At 44.3% G+C, this 15,318-nt stretch overlaps 1 protein-coding gene across 4 annotated transcripts in view; it reads left to right on the top strand.

The window, feature by feature from the left end:
* utrn (utrophin) overlaps positions 1–15,318 on the top strand; it is a 186,967-nt gene that overhangs the window by 15,554 nt on the left and 156,095 nt on the right. For all 4 annotated transcript variants that reach the window (XM_030110917.1, XM_030110918.1, XM_030110916.1 and 1 more), the window contains 8 exons: positions 4,330–4,391; positions 5,035–5,127; positions 6,627–6,704; positions 7,905–7,997; positions 8,626–8,798; positions 9,687–9,802; positions 10,679–10,845; positions 14,524–14,754. In XM_030110917.1, coding sequence (XP_029966777.1) covers positions 4,330–4,391; positions 5,035–5,127; positions 6,627–6,704; positions 7,905–7,997; positions 8,626–8,798; positions 9,687–9,802; positions 10,679–10,845; positions 14,524–14,754 — 1,013 coding nt within the window. The remainder of the gene's footprint in view (positions 1–4,329; positions 4,392–5,034; positions 5,128–6,626; positions 6,705–7,904; positions 7,998–8,625; positions 8,799–9,686; positions 9,803–10,678; positions 10,846–14,523; positions 14,755–15,318) is intronic.

Below are 15,318 nucleotides of genomic sequence, written 5' to 3'. Positions count from 1 at the left end.
TCTGATGTGGTAAACTTTAGTAAATATCAGTATTTGTCCAGGCGCCGAGCCTCTGGTGTTTACTGTGTGATGCTGTCCTGGAAACCTTGATGGTTTGTTTGATTTTCACCTCAGCGCCTCCCGCCGCTTCGCCCCCTTTCCCCCCGCTGTGTGGTCACACACTCTTTCCACCTGGGAGAACGGGGTTGTGTATTTAATGTTTGCTCCGTCTTCCCAGCTGGCTGCTCTGATGTGTGTGTGTGTGTGTGCGTGTCAGCAATGGGCTTTTTTTTGATGAATCATGTCAGAAAAACTTCAAGTGTCATGTTTTTTTTTTTTTTTTTCCACGTTTGGAATATTTCTTGCATGTTTGCATGCAGTGCAAGAAGTTTTTCAGACCTGCCAGTGTGGTCAGGTTTTCGTGCTGCCGTGTAAACACACGCATGCATTATCCTGATCCCATTTGTGTGCTCAGTGAGCTGTGAGAGGACACCAGAGAGAGAGAGAGAGAGAGAGAGAGAGAGAGAGAGAGAGAGAAAGAGGCAGAGATCCCTCTTTCTGCTGCAATAACGACTTCCTGATGATATGATGATAAAGAAATGCTTGTCGGAGCATTGACTGTGCACGAGTCTGCGGCCGCAGACAGTGATTCACTCACATGTTTGCGACTCGCTTATCTATTATAAGATGACTGACTGACTGACCGCTTGTTCAGTTGCACCTGCGGTCATTGACTCGGAGTGCGTACCGCATTCATTCGTCGTCTCTTGTATGAACTTTTTAAATGATAACATCTTAATCGGCGTTACATTACAGGATGATAAAAGCCAGTACATATGAGCGCTGATATCGTGAGTTGTTAACAGTGTTGGTTAATGGTGCATTTCAGTCATAGATTGTTTCTGAGTGTGTTCCTATGCTTTGTTACACCTGAGGGATGGGGGGTTGACTTCTATACACAAACCAGCTCCTCAGTTTGAGTAGTGTAACGTCACACTCAGGCCTGCTGCTTCTCAGTATAACCGCCCTCCCTGTTGAGCAGCATTGAAATCAAGATGACTTCACTTTAATTAATTTGATAATTTGTCCATCATGGGTTTCTTGCACGCTTTGATAAAGAACAGTTGTATCTTACGCTGGTGTCTGGACTTTGGAGATTTGTTTTGCACACATATAAAGCGGATATGACTTGCTATGGTTTTAGCCATCTTTGTTTTTATGATAACACATTTTCTCAGTCACTGTGGCAGTTTTTTTTTTCTCTTTCTATTCTATTTTGACAATATTGCCATATCAGATGTGTTGTCTATAAACAGCAGGTGTTTAATTTTAGTGATTCTGCCCCGAGGATGACCCGCTGAGTTTGTAATATGACCCAATTAAATGCAGGATGTTAATATATTTCTGGTCCTTCCTCTGCCTGAAGAATGTTTTTCTTCCAAATAGTTTTTGTTTGTACTTTGGCCTCATCAGCATGAAACTTCAACAGTTGGGTGAGGCTCAAATTCAAACTGTTCTCACTGATTAGGTTAAGCACACATATATAAACACATATCTTACAACGAATATTGAAGAAAAGACCGACTTAAACTATGATAATTGAGGTTTGTATTTATCATAATTCATATTGTTAGTACTTATGGATGTACTGTTGATGATTTAAAGTGATTTATCGTAAAGCAGGCTTCTCTTTGCTAAGATATTACATACTTTTGTACACGTTGCTCACACATGTACAGTATGCACGCACACGCACGCACGCACGTATGCAGGCGCAGGTTGCTGCTTTGATCCGTCCTGCAGTAAGACATTCCTGTGCTTTGGTGAGGAGGAGAAGCAGACAGATGGAGGGGGGGGGCGGCGTGCATGAATCGGGTTTATTGTCCTGTCAAGGTGGAGCGGCCGGGAGACCTGAGCCCACCGGGACCCTCTGCTCTCCCCGGGGGCCTCAGAGGCCCTCCGCAGGGTGCCGGTGAAGCTGTGAGGACAGGAGGCCTCCGCATGGGTGCTGTTTCTTTCTTTCTTTCTTCCTTTCTTTTTTTTTCATAAAAGGAAAATTGATATTGTGTTGAAAGCACGCTATACCTGGCTGCTTGATTTATCCAAGTTATTTTTTTCAGTGGTCTTGCCAGCGTTTTTTTCTCTGCCAGTGTCTCCGTTTCTTATTATTTTTGGGCTCATTCCTCATTTTCTTTCGTTTTTGTTTTGGCTGTCTTTCCTCTCGTCACCTTGCTTGCCCTTGTCGTGGACTTTTTTGTTTACTCTTGTTAGTTATAACAGTAAAAGTTTTAACATGATCCAGTCTTTGTCCTCTGCATGTTTTTAAGTCAGCCTTTCAGTCCACTGCCAAATTTGGTCTTTTAGCATTCTTGAACTCTCCATGAAATGCAAAATCTAATTCCCCATTTTCTGGTTCTGAATCTAATAGATTATTATTATTATTTTTTGGCATTTTATTACATTTTTTATTATTATTTTTTTTTTTTTGTATTGTTATTTCGGCCCTTGTCATTTAAATATATTTGTTGAGTCTCTACTGCAACAGCCGACTTCTCTTGAAACTTACTATTGAAAATATAGATTAAATGCAGACCGCACCCAACTCTGAGAATGTTTCTTGAGTAATAGACAAATACATGTGATCATACGTGATCACAGGAATTGAAGTAAGGCCCGTGCAAAGTTAAATGCGCCATAATATAAGCCACAGACAAAAAACCCCCTCAAAAAACCTGGCTACTTCAGGTCTGGGGAGGCAGCGGTCCCATATCATTGAAAAGAAAATGCAACTTGTGCCTGAGACGATCCTTTCTCTTTAAAGTGGTGGTTATACTGCTTTTCGTCTCTACATATAAAGGGACATAAGCTTTTTAGGTCAACCATGGTATCGGACCGGCACTGGATGTCAGCTGATACTCAAATCGGCTCTTCAGTACCTTTGGTTTGTATCAAATATCAAAAATAGAAAATGCAGAGACGCTCTCTGGTCGCCTACTTGTGATTTAAAGTTTTCAGTGTCAACGGGTTTAATAAAGAGAAAGTTCAGCTAAAACCCTCATTTCCAGAAGCCATCCCTTCACCTCTTCACCTCTGTTACCCCGATCTCTGGCCTCTTCTCTGCTGAACATTCTTGTTTTTATGCCCCTTCTCACCCGGCCGGCGGCTGCACACACACTCTCAACACACACTCCACACACCCCAAACAAAGAAGGCAACGACTGCCGGGGCTGGTGATCATAACCTTTAACCTTTTGTTCAGTTCATGGTGCTTCACACATGCCGCTGGTTGAGTGACACTGGCAGTTTAACCCTCGTATACACACACACACACACACACACACACACACACACACACACACACACACACACACACTCACACACCTTTACCCCCCCTAGATTACAGTCTGAGTGCGACGTGGTGCTAAGAAGCAGATGTGAATGCACTTCTTTCCTCCGACCCGTTCCCCCGGGTGTAGCGTTCTGAAACACACTGACAACTTAATGAACTGGTTATTTAGGAGGTCACAGGAAAGGCAGGTGAGAAAGAAAGAAGGTGAAAGTAAATCAAGGCTGCAGGATCGCAGCAGGACGCTCACGCCGGCTCACTGGCGCGTCCGTCTGAGCGGCTGCTGATCCGATGGTTACTGTTGAACAATGTCGGGTTGGAGTTTATTATTTCTCCCCCAATAAACTGAACTTTTTTACATCTTCTTCCATCACATAAAATTAACCATTAAATTAACACGTAGAAATCATTTCCTTTCGAGGTTTGAGGCTTTGTGCGAGCGAGTCCGATCCATTACAGAGCCATCGCCCAGACGCTTCAAAGCAGCTGACCCTCTCGCCTGACACACAATGAGGCCTTATTAGAGAGCCATGTTGGAATAAAGGAGGAGCAGTGAGGGAAGGAGTCAAGTGGGAAGAGAATGTGGAATATTTCTGCAGATTCAGAATCAACCATTGTGAATGGGTGAAGGCGGTGGTCTCACGCTGGTCTGCATGTTCGGTTTGCGTCTGATAAAGCACCGTTTGACATTTTGTACCCTTCGCCAAATTGCCTCCTCATCGATGTTTTGTTCCTGTAATTTTCTGCCGTTCCAGGCTACATTGTCCTGGAAGCTTTTAGGCCTCGACGCCTTCGGTCACAATTACCTGCATGTCGGTGGGAGAGTGAATTTTTGCTACAAGTGTTTCCCAAAATAAACAAGTGCAAATGGACTTTGACTGCTGTTGTTCTTTAACTTGCCGTCCCAAAAGAAAGACCGGCTGTGCCGACTGCCAACGTCCAATTTCTGATGTACCTGTTCACCTTTTTAACAACGTCCTCTTTTTTTTTTTCTGTCTTCACAGATGAACATGACGCAGTACAGAAGAAAACTTTCACCAAATGGATCAATGCACAGTTCTCAAAGGTAATTAGACATAAGGATGCACATCCAACTCTGCTTGTACAAACAGTTTATTTGCCTGATACAGCAGCAGCGTGTCTACAACAAACTGCATGACAAACAGTTACTTTGCCTGTTAGTAACTGGCTCCATTGCCTCTAAATGTTTTTTTTTTTTTTTTTTTTTAACTGGTGACTAGCATTTGCAAACATCTCAGTTTAATTTGTTAAAGCAACAAATTTCATTAGACCTCCTGAGAATTGTGATAGATTCTGTAAGCCGCAGTGTTAATAGCTTTGTGTGTGTGTGTGTGTGTGTGTGTGTGTGTGTGTGTGTGTGTGTGTGTGTGTGTGTGGTCCACCGTCAGATAACTGTGTTTGTTTGATACGTCTTATGGGATAGTTTAAATATTTGTAACCACTCAGACTGTCCAGTGTAATTGCCTTTTACTGCAATCCCGCCAACCACTGACATGCATGTGATTGCAGTTTGTTGACCATTAGCTGCAGCTTTCTGTCCGGTCGACTGCAGCCTGTAGCATTTAAAGCTCTTTTTTATTTGTAAAACACTCATTTCGACACAGTGACATTTGCATGATTGTCCCTCAGCCACAGGCTGGTTTTGAGTCAAAACCCAACCTACCAGTTGTGCTGTTTGCTCCCATTAGACGGGGAAGACGCCCATCAAAGATATGTTCTCAGACCTGAGGGATGGGAGGAAGCTGCTGGACCTGCTGGAGGGCCTAACCGGCACAGTCCTGGTGAGTGTCTGTGTTTCTCTGTCAGCCTTATCACAGCTATCAGGCCCTGTGTTTACACTTCATTAGTACAAGTCTGGCAAATTCATTACTCGGGCGGGGCGCGCATAAAGTGTTGATTTAAACAGCGGACGCAAAGCCATTGAAAAGCCTCGGATATTTTGGAAGTGGAATAATGCGGGCACAGAGAAACGTGACTGCAGAGTTCATTCATGTCAGTATGTGGTGTGTGTGTGTGTGTGTGTGTCTGAACTCCAATGTTTATGTTGCACCATTGGATGTAATTACATGATTGAACACTGGAGACAAACAAGGGGCTTTGACTCCTTGATTCAAAATTACTGAGTAAACACATGTGAGAGTTCCAGCCGCTATAGCGGTGTAGTGGTTAGCACTCTCACCTCACAGCCAAGGGGGGGGCTTGGTCAGGTCCGCAGAGCGTGATAGAAAATGAATGAATTTTAAAAATTATTCTGAATTGGCTTTGGCTAATTTTGATGTCTCAGTATTTTACAACTCAGTTGTTCGAGCCCAGGTGCACTGGAGACTTGGCCTTCTCTGCTTTGTTGAATCAAGGGTGGACTGGAAAAAGCTGCTGGTGTCCTCACATGGCTAGTGCTTAGCTTCACTGTACATTTTGGATAATCAGAAATATTTGTCAAATTTTGGGGCTCAAGGGAAAGACATATGAGACCCACCACCGTTTGAAATGTTTTAAAACTATCAGAAAAGACTTCTTTGCTGAATAAAAATGCTTCATCTCATTTTGAAACAAAAGATGAAGATATTAAAAAAAAACTGATTTCTAATTGCTTTTCTTTACATAAAAATCTTTCACTGTGTGAAGACTCTTTTACTTTACTGTCAGCCCCTTGTCCTGTCTGCGTCGTCTCTCTCTCACTCTGTCAGCAGCATATCAGCTTTCTAGCACCTGCAGCTGCATGAAGTGCCAACTGCCTCTTCGGTGTACACACACACACACACACACACACACACACACACACACACAGATAGCAGAATACTAATTCTATAATTGAGTGCTAATGACCGGCCGAGGTATGTGCAGACTTGAAAGGGATTTGCAGCTTGGCAGCCGTTCATCCTGCCGTTCTTTCCATAAGTTGGCCCGCGGACGCCGCTGATAGGCTAATGACCTGAACGGACGTATGGTGTGAAACACTCCGCCGCTGAGCGATGGCTTAGCTTTGCAGTGAATTCCCATGTTTTTTGCTCCCCGGCTTTAACCCGCAGCGAGGTTATAGTTCCCGCCATCAAGGTGAATGATTGTAAATGAGCATGTCGTGATTTCAATTTTCCAACTGACTAATTTCTGATTAATAAAAGAAAATGACTCCACTCATAGCTGCTTGCTGTGCCCGAAGAAAAACGGGCTGAAAGTGAACATTTCCATTATCGTGTCGAGTCCCGTCGCTGGATGTTTGTCTGGTGAGCGGTGAACATGCCGTCAACTGATCTCTGCTGTGCTTCTTCCTCTTCCTCAGACCAAAGAGCGAGGCTTCACCAGAGTGCACTCACTCAACAATGTCAACAAAGTGCTTCAAGTCTTGCATCAAAATAACGTGAGTACCTGGTTTCTTTTCCTTCTGTCGCTGCTCCGTCGATGCTGAAAACATGAGTTTTTCTCAGCCGTTTATTCAGAAGGTCGGTGAGTTAGCGGCGTCTCTGCTTTGCGGCTTCATACTTGAGGTCGTTCGAAAAAGGAGAACTTCAGTGAACTGTAAAATGAGGTGATGTTCTGTTATGATGAAGCAAAAAAAAAAAAAAATCCACAAACATTTTCACAATGACACTTCAGTTCTGCTCTCAGCTGACAGTTTATGGAACTATACGGGGCTGCATGTCCTGTTGGCGTCTCACATCTGAAAGCTCCACTCCAGCTTTCATCCTCCTTTGTGGCTACAGTAGTTGGTCATAATGCCCTGACCTTGGTAGTGAGAGGCTGGGGTTTGCATGCCAACCCTGCTGGTTTCACTCCTGCAAGAGCCACACACACACAAAAAAAAAAAATCTATTTACTTGAGTTGTTATTGCCTGCAAAGTGGACGACAAAGCGAAGAGGCCTTAGAAGGCTAAACGGACAATATGTAGCATCAAACTGCAGCTTGTGTGTGTGTGAGTGGTGTTTAAGGCGAAAGACGAGGAGCGCTGGTTCAGCAGCGTGAATTTAATGAAGGACTTGGACGGGTCAGAGGTCAGCTCCGCATCGAGAGGCTCATCACATCATATTCCGGCCAGACAGTCAACCCGACGTTCCGCTCTGTGCCTTGATCCTCTGCAAAATATTTATGTGTAGACAGGCCACACTCGGCCTCACCTCGTGTGACTAAACGTCTGACAAATCTGTAGACACACTTGCTTGGAGGCGCTGGACGGGTGTAATTAGGCTGGCGTGATCCACTCTGTGGTTAAAACGCACAGGACGGGAGAATTCAGCTCCGGTAGCGCCAATGCTCACTGAGCTGTGAGGCACTATCATTTATCAAGCTGCAAATGGCAGCTGAGGTGTTTCTTTCTGATCACAGCTGTTATTTTAAAGGGGAGGTGATCTAATCGCAGCCATCAGGGTGTATTTACAGATCACAGCAGTACAACGTCATCAACACAATCTGCAGAGTATAATTTGTGGCTCTTGTTATTTGTGCTATTTCAAATAATGCTACATAAAAATCAAGAATGAAAATTAAATCTGTTTATTTCAATATTTTAAACTGCATCTTGGTGAGATTTGTCAGTGTGTCGTGGTCTGCCTCCTCCTTCAGGTTGATCTGGTGAACATAGGAGGGACCGATATTGTGGATGGGAACCACAAACTGACCTTGGGTCTCATATGGAGTATTATCCTCCACTGGCAGGTGAGCGTTTTCCACACACACACACACACACACCCACCCACACACACACACAGACACACACACACACACGGGCTCATTAATGTTTGCTTTATGAGCTCACTGCTCGCCGAGGTTCCACAGGGATCACAAATACTCGCGATGGAAAATGAGCGTTGAAGTGCACATGTGCGTCCAAGCGTGCAAACGCACCCACCGTTCGGTGATTTATGGACTTGAATGTAAACCATCTGCTGAGCACCGTCAGTCGAGAAGTTCTGATAAAAGAGGGCAGTCCGTTATTGTCAGTAATGTTAGTTTTTCAGTCCATTCACTTAATGTTACACTCGGGTCCGAGTTCGTTTCGCATAATTTCTGTGTGTGTCTTACTGTGTTACACATCAATGTCTGAAAATTGTATTAATTTTACTTTTTGGTCTTTGGAGAAGCACATTTTTTTTCATGAACGTTGTGTTGCTTAAAAAGCTTCAGTGCAAATGCTTCTGTCCTCCAGAGACCGCTGATAATGATCGGACCGTTCGAGTAACTTTATACGTCGACCACACTATAGGAACTAACCTCATGTATAAGAATCCATATTTATATTACCAATCTGTGGTGTGTGTCTTTCTTTGCTCTCACTTTTGTGTAGGTTAAAGACATCATGAAGGACATCATGTCCAACCTGCAGCAGACCAACAGTGAGAAGATCCTGCTCAGCTGGGTCCGGCAGTGCACCCGCTCCTACCCCGAAGTCAACGTGCTGAACTTCACCACCAGCTGGACCGACGGTCTGGCTCTCAACGGCATCCTGCACCACTTCAGGTGAGGCAGCGCGGTGGAAATGTGGGCAGATACCTGGGCTCTACTGTGTTGTAAAAAAACCTGAGTACTCCTGCGTACTTTGAGACTTTTGAGATATTTTACATTCAGATACTCTTGTCTCTGCAAACATAAATCACATGATGAACAAAAATCAATGAGTGATTTAGCGAAACGAAAAAGGTCAGGTGTGTAACGACCTCCTTTGTGTGAGTGTTTGAGCTGGAGGGTCACATGGAGAGGATGCCCCGGCCGTGGAAGCGTCAGGCCGAGGGTCAGGCCGGCAGGTCAGCGCCTGCTGGCTGTGTGTACACTGCTGGACCTGCTCTATTTATGCCGGCCATGTCAGTGTTTGCTCATGCTCAGTGTGTGTGTGTCTACACTGTTGTGTGTATGCGAAAGAAAGAAAGAAAAAAAAAAAAGAAAGGAGGGAGAAAAGTTTTTGAGGTGTTTCCCTCCCTTTCTGTCACCTCCTGTCCTGAGTAAGGACGTGCACACACACACACACACGCACACAGGCCTGGGAGCTGTGAGAAAGTCCACTGTTGGTTTAGACCTGGGCCCGGGCTTTAGGTGGATCACCGAACGCACACATTCCACACCCGACTGGCCTCTGCGTCGGTCCCGCACTGCAGCGCCCAGGGAAAAGTCCTGCTTATGAGTCCCTCATAGAGTCCCACACCAAGGAAAGATTGGACAATTATCAGAAAAGAAGGGTATTGCTACATTTTCAACTTTTCCTACTTTTTGTTTATTTAAGATTTCTGCTTCACTTAAACTCGGTATAATGTGCACATTTATACAGATGGATGTTGTTCGTAAATGACCTCAAGCTGTCTGCATGTTGGAAACTGTCTCTTTTTTTTATTGTTGCTTTGTTTGCGACGGCAGGCCCGAAGCTTTCAGCTGGGAGCAGGTCCTCCGACTGAGCCCCGTGGAGAGGCTGGATCACGCCTTCACCGTAGCCAAAGACCAGTTAGCTATCGAGAGACTACTGGACCCCGAAGGTCAGCGTTATTCCCGGCCGCTTTTAACACTCCGAAAAGATTTTTTACTTGCAAACAAACTCCGAGGCGGATCGACTGAAGTCCGAGTGCAGCGAAGATCAAAGGCGCCTCGACCGGCTGGACGTGACGGGACCTGCTGTCCTCACGCAGCAGCACCGACGTGCTGCATGCTGCAGGAGAATTACTGCTGCATTTATAGTTTTATACACTTTCTGAGCCAAAATGTGCTGTCTAGAGAAAATGCAGTCACAAAAATACCTATTTTCCAGCAACTTAGAAACATTCGTGGAAGAATCCATTAGTGGTTTTGAGTTTTTTCCATTTTAAGGTAAAAGTCTCTTATGAAAGCTTGTTTGATGTAGATTATTCAAGATTACTTTTATGCCTTTCACCATGTTTGTATATGTACTACAGGAACCTTAGGAAAGGCTTATGCAAATTATAGAGTAATTGGTTACGTCAGGGAATCCACCTATCAGCTGTCCTTTTAATTTTTTTTTTCATGTCAAGCTTTTTACTGATTAAAATGTAGTTTCTGTTCACCTTCATGTCCTGCCAGCGGTTGGACAGACTTAGAGGAAAGAAAACCTTGATGTGGGCTCTGGCTGCAGATCTGTAGCACGTTAGGTGCAGGTGCCAGAGCGGTGCAGCAGAAAACACTTGTTTTTGTGTTATCGCTGAAGAGCGCTTGTACCTGACCTGTATCAAAATCATTTTCAGTTAAAACAATTTGTCTTGTTTTTTTTCCCCCACTGTTTCCTAAATGATCTCTTTATCTTCTCTCACTCACCTGCCTCTTATGCTCACTTTAAACCCTCTGATGTCTCCGTCCTGCATTCACCTCCTCACACCTCTCTCTCTCTCGCTCTCTCTCAGATGTGGCGGTGCAGTTACCAGATAAGAAGTCCATCATCATGTACATAACTTCGCTTTTTGCCGTGCTGCCCAAAGACGTGAGCATGGAGTCGATCAGAGAAGTGGAGACCCTGCCGCGCAAATTCAAAGCGGAGGCTGAGGACTCGGGTCCGGGTCTCAGCGCCAAGGTAAAGTTTCCAGTACTGACTCTGAGCGGACAAGACAAGCTGTTAATATTAGAGTGTTCAGATGCACCGCTCTTTAAAGCTTTTGAGCGAATCCCCACAAGTGTGCTTTGTCCACGACTACAGCTGTTTCTATTTTTTGGCGGGATGATGTATTATGCATAAAACACAGCTGGTGCACAGCAGTGTGCATAGAAAAAAAAAAAAGAACAAGATCGAACTTGAAGAATTTATAGTTAGAGTCAAAAGCGTTTGATTCCTTTTCTGTTTTTGTCGATGCTGAGCTCGGCACACATGTACTTCGCTTCCTTTTAAATGAACAACTTAAGTTCTTGGGAAGTTTGTGTCCTAAAGTGACAGCAGAACTACACATGCTGTGTCTCAGTTGTTAAACTAAGTTTTCTAATCACAAGATAATGAAGCCGAAGTCTCTTTGAGCCAGATGCTGAACCCAGATTGCAGATATGTGAAGAACTGTTGAAGTCCATTTATATTTGGATTCATAAAGGGTTCAGTCATTTGTTCTTCCCTCCGTCTGCAGACATTGTGAAAAGAAACAAACTGCTTCAACTTTAAATTGTTGTAGGAAGTGTTTTTGGGAGCAGCTCTGATCACAGTCGTTTAGACAAAAGTGAATCTGAAAACATATTCAGTAATAATTTAAAATAAACCAACTGTGACACTGTTAGATCAATGCATTTGAAGTTGTACCTATTGGATATTTTAAAGTCCTGCAAACTTATCTTAGTTTTGACCAAAGTACTTGACTACTGAAAACAAACATGTATTGGTATTTGAACTGTAAGAACCTGAAAGATAAAGGCTGCACATATGAAGCATTTAAGGCAAACCAACTTCACGTGTGCAACACATTCAAGTGGTTCAGAGTATTTTACTTTAACAAGAAACTAGAAGTTAAAACATAGAGAGATAAGAACATTAAAGGATTACTAAAACATTAAAAAAAAGTAGAAGACAAAAATTGAATGAAAAGGAATGCAGCACAGTTGAAGCTACAGTGAAGCATAGCATGAGTTATTGCTTTACTGAAAGGCTGCAGCAAACAGAAGGGTAGTTAAAGTGCTGTAGCCACCCTGCAGGTTTCTGGAAGTTTGCTCCTAATATTTGGTGCATGACCACTGAAAGCACCTGCTGCATGTTTGGTTCTGACACCGGGTGCAGAACGCCGGTCTGATCCAGACCACCAGGAGAGGGATATCCAGTCAGTGAACTTCCAGTTTCCAGCTTGCTTTCCTAACCTCTTGGCCTCCGTTGCCCCTACAGAACAACTGTGTAATCCAATCCTGAGATAATGCCCGATGGCGCGGTTATTTTAGTGGTGGGCATGATGCTTCCGACCAGCTGAGACATTTTCTCCCCAGTGATTGCGCGTCTGATTCCCCTTTGTCTTCGCTAATGGAAAAACACTGTTTGTAAAAAATCCAGCCACTTCCATAACGACTCAAAAGCTTGGTGTGCAAAACCTACAATTTATAAGTGCTTCAATGTTCGCTTCTGTTTTTTTTTTTTTCCTCCCTGTTAACCTTCAGCTTGGAGGCCGCGGACCTCGCTACGGTCAAGAGCAGGGAAGATTGTGAAGTTCATTATTGTGTGTCGCCAAACAGAATGAGTCAGTCCCGCTATTAGGAAAAGAGGTCTGCTTCGTTCTCTCCAGCGCTGCTCGTGAAAAGCACAGCAGGCCGAGCAGAGCCATGACTCACCCAGTCTGCGTTATCCAACAGAGCGAACAGCTCAATGGAAACACTGGGCTGTAAACGGAGAGAAGGGAAAAAGGAGGAATAAATTGGTGGGAACTGGGTGTGTGAGCGCAGATTTTTTCCTTTAAGGCATGTGTGGTGGAGGACAAGTTTGGGACTGATATGTTCAATATTTAAGATCTGTAGACATTCACCAAGATTTGAATTAACCCATGCTGTTGGTGCACTACTTTGCCCTGGTATGGATTTATCCTGACGCCAAATACTTAAACGAAACGCGGTTTTATCAGTCATTCCGATTTGAATGTGCGCTCAGGTTTCTCAGCCGCTCTCATCCTGTTGAGTCACATGCGATCCAAACGCAGCTCAATTCAGAGGGTTTTTCAGTAAGAACTTAGAAAATCCCGAAACCACCTCTTAAGTTAAGTTTATTGCCCCTGGGCACATACTTCACACGCCCTGGAATGACGGCTGGAAAACTCTTTTACATGGCGCTCTGATTGGTCCAGCCAGGGGTTTACTTTCCTGGCACGAGTCCTCTCCCCATAGGAAGCGATGCGTATTACTGCTGGTAGTGGGGGGAACAATAAAGGCTTGTGTTTCTGAGGGGTATGTTTGCCTTCTCGCTTCAGTTTTGGATGCACAACGCGGGTTCATCATATTGTTTCGGTATTTTTAGCGATGAATCCGTCTGCTTTCAATTCCGGCGTTAGCTTCAGCTTAATATGCAGCGGCATGTTTTTCATTACCGGCTTTCAGCTTGTCATATCATTGATTATGCGGGCGCTGGTGTGTGAATGATAATGCATTACATGCTCGGTGATCACGGCTTCAGATGTGATGAATGCAGAAAGTGAGCGAGGAGCAATTCATCTGGCGATAATAAAGTGTTCTGTTGAGCCAGACCACAACTATTTTACAGCCATTCAAGTCAATAAATAGAGCGGGGCTGCGGCGTTCTCTCCTCCTCTCTCCCCCAGTAGCTGAAGTATGTTTCTGCCAGCGTACCGTGGGGCAACACCAAGGCTTACAGTGCTATTGTGACTTATTCCGAAATATCCGAAAGGCCATCGAATGTTTTCAGCAGGTGACCTTTACGGGTTCGCCTGACAGACGTTACCACTGTGTGATTTCAGCCTGGAAAACAAAGGCCTGTTTGAGCTGTAGCAGTTGATACACACCCATTAGCATTTCTGTCATCTCCGACTTGGTGTGGCTCCCACTGCTGAGACATTTTCTCCTGTTCTATGTTGTGTAGCTAGTTTAATTTTTTTCCCCCCACAAATATGGAATCACCAAGCTTTTTTTTTTTAAGGGAAATTCCAGTAACAGTTCATGTTCAGAGCAGTACAGTGAGAGTTCTTGTCTCATATCAAGTCCTGAGTCTGGGCTTTGGGGCCCTTCTGTGTCAAGTTTGCATGTTCTCTCTTCATATGTGCGTTGTTTCCTCCCAATTTCAGTCCAGAAATGTGTCATGACTAGGGAGTATTTTAAAGTTCAGGGAGTTGTTCAGGGGTCACAAACCTGCCTCTTTCTTCTCTCTTTCTCTTAAATATTTCACTTGTTGGTTCTTTCGTTTATTCTTCGTATTTTGTGATTGTACATCTGACCCTATGCTGGCTCGTTGTGTGTTTTTAAAGTTACTGTTACTCTTAAAAACAGGATTGACCTGCTCAGTATCCCAGTGGGAACCACCCAGCATCCCTTTGGTTTGTTTATTTTTTTAATAGCAGGGTAGATCTCTATGCCTTCTGTACACCAGCTGTTGCACACTGGAACCAAACAGCATTTTGGGATTTTAGGCAAAAGCCACATTTCTCAGAAACGATCGTGTATAATATCATTATAAACAAATTCATGTGTATGTTGAGATGATGAAACACGACATTCTCTTTGTCTCATCCTGTCATTCTTGAGCTTTGCACTTGTCTGTAGTCTTCATGTTCTGCCTCGTGTTCCACAGAATGTGCAGATGGAAGAGGCGGGCAGCAGCCCGCGACCCGAGACGCCCAGCACCCTGACGGAGATGGAGGGGGAGCTGGAGGGCAGCCTGCTGGAGGTGGACCTCGACAGCTACCAGACCACGCTGGAGGAGGTTCTGACTTGGCTGCTGTCGGCCGAGGACACCCTCCACGTTCAGGACGAGGTGTCGGACGACGTGGAAGAAGTCAAGGAGCAGTTTCACACACACGAGGTAAATAGTCTCATCACATGATCACATATAATATCAGGGTAGGATATACCCTACGTTTGCCTTTCACGTTTGCTGATTTACTAGAACAGGAAACAAGAAAACTTTGACTTCTCATGCATTAGTTGTAGTGTTTCTGTATCATGGAAGTGAATATTGATTCCTCTGAAACTCCCCACCGGAAAACTTTACAAACCAAAAATCACTGTTTAAACAAATATACAGGATCAATTTTTAATTGTGAGTAAAGCTTTTTTAGATTCTAAAAAAAAACAAAAAATAAACAAAAGATGCACATGTCACTCCTGAGTTTTTTTCAGCTGTTGCTCTCCAGTGAGAATGAAGACAGATAAAGGCCTCCCACTACCAGCGTGCATGCTCTCTACATGTTGGGAATGCCAGGAATTCCCCTGGGAACAGCGGAGCGCGGCGCTCCGTGGTGCCCCGGCCCGGAGCTCGGTTGCTTGCCTGACAAGACGGAGTTGCAATGTTTGTGTCTGTGCATGTGTATAAAGGAGCTTTGGCTGGATTCCCTTGGCTAAAATGTGAATACTTGTGAAGTTCAAC

This window comes from Salarias fasciatus, chromosome 15 (assembly GCF_902148845.1).
Source record: "Salarias fasciatus chromosome 15, fSalaFa1.1, whole genome shotgun sequence".
NCBI lineage: Eukaryota > Metazoa > Chordata > Actinopteri > Blenniiformes > Blenniidae > Salarias > Salarias fasciatus.
The sequence above is the reverse complement of the archived record's forward strand: the minus strand, read 5'-3'. Positions and strand labels throughout refer to the sequence as shown.